Source organism: Haemaphysalis longicornis, unplaced genomic scaffold (assembly GCF_048455015.1).
Source record: "Haemaphysalis longicornis isolate Haplotype H1 unplaced genomic scaffold, Haemaphysalis longicornis Haplotype H1 scaffold_8, whole genome shotgun sequence".
Lineage (NCBI taxonomy): Eukaryota > Metazoa > Arthropoda > Arachnida > Ixodida > Ixodidae > Haemaphysalis > Haemaphysalis longicornis.
The window spans coordinates 148596556-148606831 of NW_027526445.1; the positions used below are offsets into that span (position 1 = coordinate 148596556).

Consider the following 10276-nt stretch of genomic DNA (forward strand, 5'->3'; position numbering starts at 1 on the left):
GCAGCAACGAAAAGACCCTGGTAAACGAACTACAAACAAAGATATTTCGAGCCGTTCGGCTCATCAACAAGGTGGCCACAAGACAGCAAGGCATGAAGGAGGACAGCCTGCTGAGACTAACACAGTCATTTGCAATCAGTCACGTCGCATACGTAGCGTCCTACCACAACTGGCGGGCGGACGAGAAGAAAACAATCGACGCCGCCATCCGTAGGGCATACAAGAGCGCCCTCGGATTATATCACCACACGAGCACAGAACACATGCTCGCTTTGGGCGTACACAATACGCTCGAAGAAATCATGGAAGCACAACGAACAGCGCAATACCAACGCCTGGCTCAAACCAGAACGGGGCGAGCCATCCTGAAGCGGATCGGCATGGAAATACCACACACCTCGCCAAAAGAAGCGGCCGCTTTACCCCGAGACGTACTGCGCAAGATCCGGATACCACCTGTACCGAGACACATGCATCCACAGAACGATCAAGAGCGAAGAACAGCAAGGGCTGTGGCTCTAACCAAAAGCCACGCCAACGATCCACATGCTTACTATGTGGATGCGGCCAAATATCACAATATACGGAACGCTTACGCGGCGGTGGTCATCAACGCAAGCACCGGAGAACTCGTCACCTCAGGCAGCATACGGTGCAGGACGCCAGCGCAGGCAGAAGAATACGCCATCGTGCTGGCGCTGCACGCAGCGGATTGCCGCACGATAATAAGCGACTCGAAAACGGCGGTCTCCAACTTTTCGCAGAATAACGTGTACCCCACTACGGCAATAGCACTAGCCCCAATCACACAGAACAGAAGACTGGCAACCAACGTCACCATCAAGTGGTTCCCGGCGCATGCTGGCGAGCTGGACGAGTCGGCTGGCCCGAATCGCAACGAGGAAGCAGACAGGGAGGCGCACGCGCTAACAAGACGCGGGCTCCCGTCATCGCTCCCCGCAATACGCGAGGCAAACCCGACAGAAGCCGCTGCCGAGAACGAGAACAGCGAAGAGTATGCCATCACAACGTACGGGGAAGTTCTGCAATGGTACCGAGCGAACCGTAACAGATACCCACCGCCTCATCGGGACCTAACACGCAAAGAAGCGACCACCCTACGACAACTACAGGCAAGAGCGATATGGACTCCGGTATGGGCGAAACACGTCTGTCCGGAGATATATCACACAGACACGTGCCAACGGTGCAAGAAGGCGCGAGCCACCCAGAGCCACATACTCTGGGAATGCTCGCCCCCTGCACCCAACACCCAAGACAACGAGTTGCCAGACGAGATCTGCAGCAAGCTCATCAGCACAGAACTCGGTAATCAACGGGCCGTCGTCCAGCACGTCCTCGAGCTCCTGGACCGGCAGAAACCCGGGACGTCGTCTCGCTTGCGAGACAACGGATAGGGTGAACGCGGGGCTAGGACGAAGACATGGAACACCACAACGAAGAAGCAGCAAGACTACCCACAGAGACAAGGTCCAGCATGCACGTGCCACGTTCCCCTAGGAGCGTGAGACGACCGGTGCTCGCCTTCGGGCTCGCAGCACGGCCGCCGCCTCCGTGGGGCAAGCGGGCACGCAAGAGTCTCCCCTCCCACACCCCCTCCCCTGAACTGCCGGATCGATTTAATAAAGTTGTTTCTCTCTCTCTCACTTATTCGCCCACTTCAAAGAAAGCAACTGCTGAATATCTTTTTCTAAGTCGAACCGGAACGAAAGGTTTGAATAAACGGCGCGCGAGCACAGGAACGTGGAAAAAAATGAATTGATTTACGCAAACTTATATTGCGTTTATAGTTGGTGCACTAGGAGTCAGACGCGAGGGGAATACCGCGAGGGGCGGGCGGGGACAATTAAACAGGCATTTTCGTGTGAGGTTCGGCATAAGACCCGACGTTCGACAATATTTGCAGCGAAATGAGACCACTTGTTATTTTTTTATGTGTAAGCGTGATTTGCCATGAATGTTCCAGACCTTACGAAACGATGTAAAACTAATATTCAAAATGCATACATAACTTCTTACAATCGTTTTCTCTTTTAGGGGGTAGAGTGCAAGTACTTTACTATAGGATCAAATAAGACATATACCGGTATGTAATTTTTCTTTACTGGTTTGCAAAGCACAAAAGTTCCTGTGTAAAACTTTTCTTGATGGTGCCACTACGCGCCAATTTAGAGCAGGCAACGCCTAAAATGTATCATTTTTATGCTCTTACTACCGGTCAGGCTATGGCTTCCCGAACTCGATTTCATGCAGCACCGTCTGAATCCTGATAATGGCGGTGCTCTTCTGGCTTGCGCTGAGACGCTTGAAGCTGTCCCGCAGGCTGAGCAGGTACAGAGTGTCACCGTCGTCGGTGTTAACGTGCGGCCTCTGGCAGGACATCAATTGCATGGCGCTGGCCGCCCGCAGCATCGCAGTTACGGCGGCCACACCATCATCGCCATAATCGCGGGTACGGTCGTAGTAACTCGGAGCAGCGCCATTGGTCTGGTAGTCGTCGTCGCCGTCCAAGTGGCTCTGACGCTGGCTCGAAGGCTCCAGCCATTCGCTCGGAGCAGCGCCATCGGTCTGGTATTCGTCGTCGCCGTCCAAGTGGCTTTGACGCTGGCTCGAAAGCTCCAGCCGTTCGCTCGCGCTTTCTCCTTCAGCCTTCTTTTTACGATGGCGCCTGGAAGTCTTGTGGCGATGTCGACGTGAGTGGCTCCCTGCGTGGCCGGTGGGGCTGAGAGAAGACCCGTCGGGGGGAAGGGCCGCACTACTCGCGGTCACGGATTGGTCGCGCGCGCTGTACGTCTCGCCATCTTTGGTTCCATCTATCCCCGCCGCGGACCCTGTTGCTCCACCGGACGGAGTGGTGCTCGGTGATTCGGTCGAAGTGCGTTCCTTCGTATTTGTAGGGTGACCCATGGTGGCGGGCCCTCCCTGCAACAGCGGAACAGAAAAGAAATGTGTGCTTAGCCCTGGAGAGAATGCACCTGTCCGGCAAAAAACATTCCTACCAAATACTGCAATCACTCACACCGTCCTGGGGTCGTTCAGGGCGTAGAACATTTTCAGCAGGGATACTTAAGATTGCTAAATTGTTAGAATGCGAACGCATTTTATAGTCTCGGCGCTGAAATGTCTTCGACTAAAGCTTCTACATGTTGAGAACGAGAACGCTGGTTCTATTCGCGGCCGCGGCGGCCGCTTTTCTGATGGAGGCGAAAAGCAAAAACGACCGTGTGTTCTAGATTTCTGCGCACGTTAAAGATCCCCAGGTGATCAAAATTATTACGGAGCCCTCCACTACTGCGCGCATCATCAACCGCGCTGCGTCGGTGCGTCAAGCGCTACAATCAATCAATCAATCAATCAATCAATCAATCAATCAATCAATCAATCAATCAATCAATCAATCAATCAATCAATCAATCAATCAATCAATCAACCAACTAATCAATCAATCAATCAATCAATCGTTTTTACATGTGCAGCCTCCCAAATTTTGCATAATAACACAGAAGCGACGACCGATCGGCGTGTCAGCGCATGATGTCGTAGTACAGCGGCGGAATAGGCGAGAGTACGCGAAGGCGCACAAAGCCCTATCCTGTGTGAGCATCGTCTGCTACGCTGTTTACTCGAGAGCGATGGTATCTCCACGACTTCGTTTGCGAGGAACCGGAATTATTTGAAGCACCTGCGCAACTGCAATGCGGGTCTGATGCTGCTCGCGTATCAATTGCCCGGCATTTTCACCAGGAACGTTCACGCTGCTTACCTTCTTCTGGCGACAAGCAAACGGCTTTGGCCGATAGGAAAAGCAGGGGGTGCGTTGCACTACGAAGAAAAGCGTAGCAGACGATGCTCATACAGCCGATTTTTCTATGCGCGTGTGCGTATACTCTCGCCTTTTGTGCACCTTGGCACCGTGATGAGCCGCTGACACACCGATCGGTCGGCGGGCGCTCTGATATTAAAAATTTGGGAGGGGTACTAAACCTGCTTCTGCCGGTACTGTTGGCGCCCCCGCCTTCCCTGAGCGGAAAAAAGGAGAGAGGGCCCAATGTCAGCTACAAAATGCAGCAGTGCCCCGCGCACGGCTTCCGGATCTGCTGCGGCGCTGGGTGAGGCTGTCGCGCGAGTGCTGAGCTCGGCTGAAAAAGCTGCCACCGGCTCATCGGCAGTGTGGTGGGGCACCCCAACACCGCCGCTACGCACCCCATGCGCCAACGCGACGAACGTCATGCCTCTTTCCAACTCCTCTGCACCATCGTTTGATCTCGCTGTTTGGGTGCTGGCACCGAACGCTTGATTACGTATTTCTGTGAGTAATTTTCGGTCACACCAACGTCCACACCGATGCCTTTTCTTGTAACGGTATATACATTGTGCTTATCGCCCTCATCTTAACTCACCCTTAGGAGTGTGACAGGTGCGCCTGACCGAATCCTGCTCCCCGTGCGAAATCAAGCAGCGTGAAACGATCCATCGTATTTGCTGGAACTTTTTGTCGTGTTTGTGACGTGGATGACGAGTGTATAAATTGAGTCGAACCTTACTTTTTTTCTCCACAGGTTCATTTGTGTCGTACGCTTCTGACGTTGTGAAATTCTCCTGTAAAGCACTCAGCTTTAATCGTAGCACGCCATGAATACCCAAAGCTGCTGCCCCATCCAACAGACCCCATCTGGGCAGTGGCGTAGCCAGAAGTGTTTCTCGGGGGGGGGGGGGGGGGGGGGGGCGTTATACCCTGCCGGTTGAAAAGTACAAAAAGGATAGCCTACCACTAAAGAAAAACTGTCGTATTTTCGTTGTTAGCTTTCCCTCCTCATTATATTTAAATTTATAAGTGAAGTGTATACAAAGCGTGGGTGGGAAAATGGCCGAAAGACCGAAAGGGGAGGGGGGTGTGCCGCTTAGAAAATTTCGGGAGTGTTCTGGCAGTGAACACCCCCCCCCCCCCCCCCCCTCCCGTTGCTACTCCCCTATCTTTGGGATTCTCGCATCGGAACTCTCAATCTTTGCTCAAATATATTGGCTTCTGGGCATTACCTCAATTCTTCATTGCCCTCGCAGTAATGGAATGGCAGAACCCGTTTTGAAGAATATTAGGGCATCGACTGGGACGGGCGGAAACATTTACATAACTCTTCGGTCCTACACGGCAATACCGCTCAGAAATACTCCAGCCCAGTTACGATGGGACACCGCTTGCGCAACGAGCTTCCCACGGCATCCAAACTGCTGGAAGCCCAGCTGCCCGACGTTCGAGCCATCCACAAGTTCGGACAAGCAGACACGTGAATCCAACGGGAAGCTTAAGATAGGTGCCACGGTACACGACACCTGCGGGATATTTTCCACGGAGAGGATGTATCAGTAGTGGGCGTTAAAAGCGGGAACAGTACTGCAAGCTGCAGCAAAGCGGAGATAGAGATAGTATATCGTCAAAACAAGAGCTGGTTTTGTGCGATGGAATCGAGCCAACTTGTTCTTCCGTCTCTTAAACGAGTACTGACAAGAAATTTTCGTGTTACGTTTATTTCGTTGTTATGGGTGGCGTCAGCCCACTAATCATAGAACGGCACATTAGACGGTAGATCGCAGCGTAAACTATCATTGACGGCTTCGTTTACTCGTGTCAGTTTCGGTTTGGAGAAAACGAGCCCCGAGCAGCCGCCATGACAGGAGGGCGCCTATGACGTCACCATTCATGTCGTACCGCTGTCGGTCAGGACGCACGCGTAAGCGAGCGCACTCGCGCGCCCAGACCATCACCATCTCCACGCGCCCTGCCAGCATGAAGTCAGGCCTGTAACCATGACGTGGTACATACGGCGTAGCAGCAGGCCTCTCAAGCTTGGACGTTCCCTGTCTTCCCTATAGGCGGCGTAAAAATCGACGCCCCACGTGACCAACCTAAAGCGCTGTTTTCGACCATCAAGCCCACCAGACGGCGCAGGCAAAATGTTATTTTTGGTATAGAATACAAAACATTCATTCCGTGACTCAAAGAGCCCACACAGTTCGCTTACAATGTGTTATTTAAAAATACTATTAACAAGTTCCGCATCAAACATCCGTTGAGCAAAAATGTACGCAACTTTTTACGAACAGCCGACTGGTGCACCACCTCGTTTCTGAATTCGCAACCACAAAGCCGCCAATTCAAATTGAAACCGCTGCAACGGCCGACCGTTTCAATGTGCGCGGAGCACCGGTTTCGTGACTGTTATTGCTGTTATGTGCTTTTGCGTCCATCAGTTGTTGAGAGGACTGGCAAAACACGGGAATTGAGTGCTTGTGGAATGACAAATGTGGGAAATTCCGCATCGGAAGGCAGCTGTCGAGGCCAGAATATTCGATTCTTCCAACAGAAGGTGAGTGTTATGCACTCCGCTAGAAAGACGGTGCAAAGGAAACCGTTGTCGCCGTCAATACTTCATTTGTGCCCTTCGTTCGATATCTTAGCGCAAGTGAACGAGTTGTTATGGCAAAAAAAAAATGTTGTCACGAAAGCGACGTACAATTGCAGCGATCGAAATGAAATGATGTCCTGGCCTCTGTAAACTTGCGGATGTCAATAAACGATTTGTTCTCACTTGCTGCTCACTGTGGTCTGTGCCAGTCGAGGCCATCTGGTCACCTGGCGTAACATCACTTCACTAGCGCGGCGCAAGTAAACACGCGACCAGCGTGCCAGCCAGGAGCCAGCAGGAGCAGCCACGGCCGGACTCGACGCCCCTTTCGCGCGCGGGAGGAGGAGAGTCGAGTCCGGCCGTGGAGCAGCGAGCCGGCGGCCGCCGTGCGAGGGCAGCCATGTTATTAAGGAGCTCAAGCGGCCTGTGCAAAAAGCATCCGCCATGTTTACAAAGCCGTGTTTACAGCGCCATCAAGCGGGCGTACTGGGTAGTTCACGACGCCGCCACTACGCTTTTTCTGGCACTACAGGCAAAGCTAGACCTTTGCTTCTCTAAAATCCTCCCTGTTCTGTGGTAGCAGCGGCCGCCAACTGCAGCCAGCGCGTCGGCTACATCACGGGAGCTTCGACTTCGGCAGTTTGGGGAAAGTGGACGATGATATCATGCTGGCCCGCTGTGGGCTTTCTCGATCGGGGAAAGATTAAAATGAAAACGAATTTGAAATATGTTGTTCAGAGCAGTCACCGTTGAACCAGAGTTCTTCAATGCCTGTCTGGTCATGAAACTTCGCCGTCACACTATGGGAGAGCTTCGTACGCTGCCCAGGGAGGCCGCGCCGCGGCGCTGGTGTTGATCGAGCTGGGGGCGCGGTCAGAGCGCATTTGGCAGGGAACAGACCACGGAGTAAGATAAAACAGTCGCCCGCCGCCTTATCAGCAGTGCGCTTTCGCCTTACGGGTCGTGGGCCGCTCAAATTGACTTATTTTGTGACTGGCGAAAAAAGTTCGTGCGAACGGGCATGCTGCCACAGCGTTCCTGCCTGCCGGTCTGGCTACAGAGCAGCGGCGGCCGCCCGATGCCCTCCGATCTGCAGTGGTGCCCCTCTGTCCCCGTACGAAACTTGGCCGGGAGTTTCATGACCAGAGAAGCATTGAAGGAGTCTGGTTGAACCTTTCTGGGAGATATAAAAGAAACATTTTACATAGTTATCTCATCTTTGAAAATTTGTGTCACTACTCCTTGAAACTATAATGGATCAACGCACAAAGCACAAAGAGCGTCACTGCAAAATGAAGCGGCTGGGGAGAGAAAAATGTAGCGAGTGCCCGGACACATCAGACAGCCATGTCCGCTGTTGACGCTGTTTGTTTCATACGGTCAAAGAAGTGAACCCCTCGAATCCCTCTCGCTATTTTCAAAGAAGTGGTTGCTGAGCGAGTTGGTTCATATTGGAATAAGAAGGAAACGTGGTGCTAAAGAGACGTGGACGCACACGTGGATGAACACAGGTGTCTCTGTGTGTCGTAGACAAGTGTGTCTGTCGTATCCGGTCTTCGTCCACGTCTGTTTAGCACCGCCTTTTCTTTTAATTCTTTCCGCTCGTGTATTTCAGAGGGAGACGTTGTATAATCAAATGCCAATGCAGTGTGTCATCCGCAGCAGTACGTTAGGAAATGCGCTTGAACTGCCCACGCCCTAGCCTTCGCCAGAGATTGGAACACCACTCGTTCTTGGAAAGGCGCGTGTCGCGGAGCCCCTTGGTTTGCCTCTTGCCTACGGCGCACACCTGGCAGCGTCCTTAAAACATTGCGCTAGAGTCTGTTCAAGCGCGGGGCACACCTATAAAAATGCAGAATATTCGTAACTGTGCATCTCCCTTGTCTTTAAACTTGCACTTTTGCACTAAGGCGGTCGGAAAAAACTTTCAACATACAGCGCGAGCACGTCCCGAGTACATTGCCTGTGTAAGATGAATGAATGCGGGCGAGTACCCACCTTGCGTGTGCCCGATGCTTCGCCACTCGGTTTGCCTGCTCGCTCGTTGGACATGGTCGCTTCGAGGAGAGCCCGCTCACACTTCGAACGGACACAACGGACGCAGGTCGATGCGGTGGGCTCGGCGCTCCTCGATATCTGTGAGGGGCTCGCACAGTCCAAGAAACGGCTGCAGCAAATTTCCAGCCGAGGCAACGGCGTAAGTGGCGATTGCGTCGGCGTCACATGCGCGTGGCACCGTGCCAGAAACGGGATGATGACGATGGTGACGTCGACTATGATGATGATTATGATGGCGTGAGAGTTGCAGGGCCGCGAAATCACAAACGATATTCCGGAGGGGACCGCGCCACGTACGTAAAGGAGGTGAAAAGCATCCTAAATGAAATTATAACAGGAGACAACAACCTAGAACGGGCAAAACAACCCAACTGAGAAAAAAAAAACAATCATGCCTATACGCTTACCGCAGGTGGCGTTTTCTCAGCTAGCTACGGGACAATTTAAATCGACCTAAAGTTGAGAGAGAGAGAAAACACTTTATTTGAGCACTAGTTGGGCTAACGACGAGTGGTGACCAGCGCTTGGAGGGTGCCGGTGACCTGAGTAGCTCGTTCAGCAAGTCCTTGCTGGACTTGAGGGTCCCAGCTGCGTAACGCCGCCTCCTTCAGAAGAGATGAGAGGGAAAAAACCACCCAAGTTAAAACAATATTCAGTACCGAAACCAACCTTACCACGAACAGAATTACGGTAGAGTGCAAACATATTGAATTGAAGAAACCCAAGCTGGCCAACTATTTGAAGCAAAACAGACAATTAAAAATAAGAAAATAAGAAAAAAAAACTGGCTGCTGCGGGGTTTGAACCTGCTTGATTGCGAGTAATAGGCAGAAACGGAGCCTTTATACCGCAAGGGGTTTCTTTCTTACCCCCGTATTCTGAATCCCTCCTCCACTCAAAGTGCTTCCTCCACTCCATCGAGTGGAGGATAGGGCAACACCTCCACTCGAGGTCTCCACGCATTTCATAAACGTGGTGACGCCGACCCTCTGAGGAAATCCTTCGTTTGGAGGGACCCTCGAGATCGCACTTTTGGAGGAGCAGCGAAAGGTATCGGGGGGCGAGGTTATTGCAATTTTTTTTTATTCAAGACATGAAAGTACGCTTAAGAAATGTAACTTTTTAATGTTTTTATTTTTTGTTCAGTAATTATACTGGTATTTTAAGAAATAATAGTTTCTATGGTTGAGAGGAGCACGAAAATAACATGAACCAGGTGGACACAATCTGGTCTGGCCACACTGCACACACACTTCGGTAGCAGACGATAAATCTGTTTTGTTTTTGTGCACGCTGTTCCATGTCTTCACGTATCCCGTTGTGCCTCCTGTTCTTTCTGATCCTATCGATTACTATAAAGTTTCAGGGCCCCCCCTCCGGATGACAGTCAAGATAACGATATGTCAGCGGAAGGGCTGGAGGTATAGGGCGGTTTGCTTCCATGCGTGACGAGCGCATATCATAGACCGGAATTGCCGACACAGTGAGCGTCTAATTATTTGTTCTTTTCGGTTCACGCCACTATCGGCAGCTCAAAGCCGACATAATGTTCAAATTACAAAGTAGTGCGTGTGTAATTTTGCAGGCACCACGGTGAACCCGGTAGAAATGTCCCCCTTCGACAGCACGCAAGCGCGAGGTAGCAGGCGAGCACAAAGCGACGGGCACTTGGAGAGGGGCGGAGCCTCGCAGCGCAGGCGGCTCGAAGAAAAAATAAAAAAAGAAAACTGGGCTTTGGAGCAGACGACACGCTCGCTCGCTTCCCTACGGCGATCGTCTGCTTCATACGCACT

The 10276-nt window shown here is 52.0% G+C and overlaps 1 protein-coding gene across 1 annotated transcript; it reads right to left on the minus strand.

Annotated features, from left to right (window-relative positions):
• Positions 1-2048: 2048 nt before the first annotated feature.
• On the minus strand, positions 2049-8711 carry LOC144148689 (uncharacterized). Its single transcript, XM_077680206.1, has 2 exons — positions 8424-8711; positions 2049-2943 (listed from the first exon to the last, which is right to left on the minus strand). The coding sequence occupies exons 1-2, from the start codon at positions 8475-8477 to the stop codon at positions 2245-2247; spliced, it is 753 nt and encodes a 250-aa protein (XP_077536332.1). The 5' UTR covers positions 8478-8711; the 3' UTR covers positions 2049-2244.
• Positions 8712-10276: the final 1565 nt, after the last annotated feature.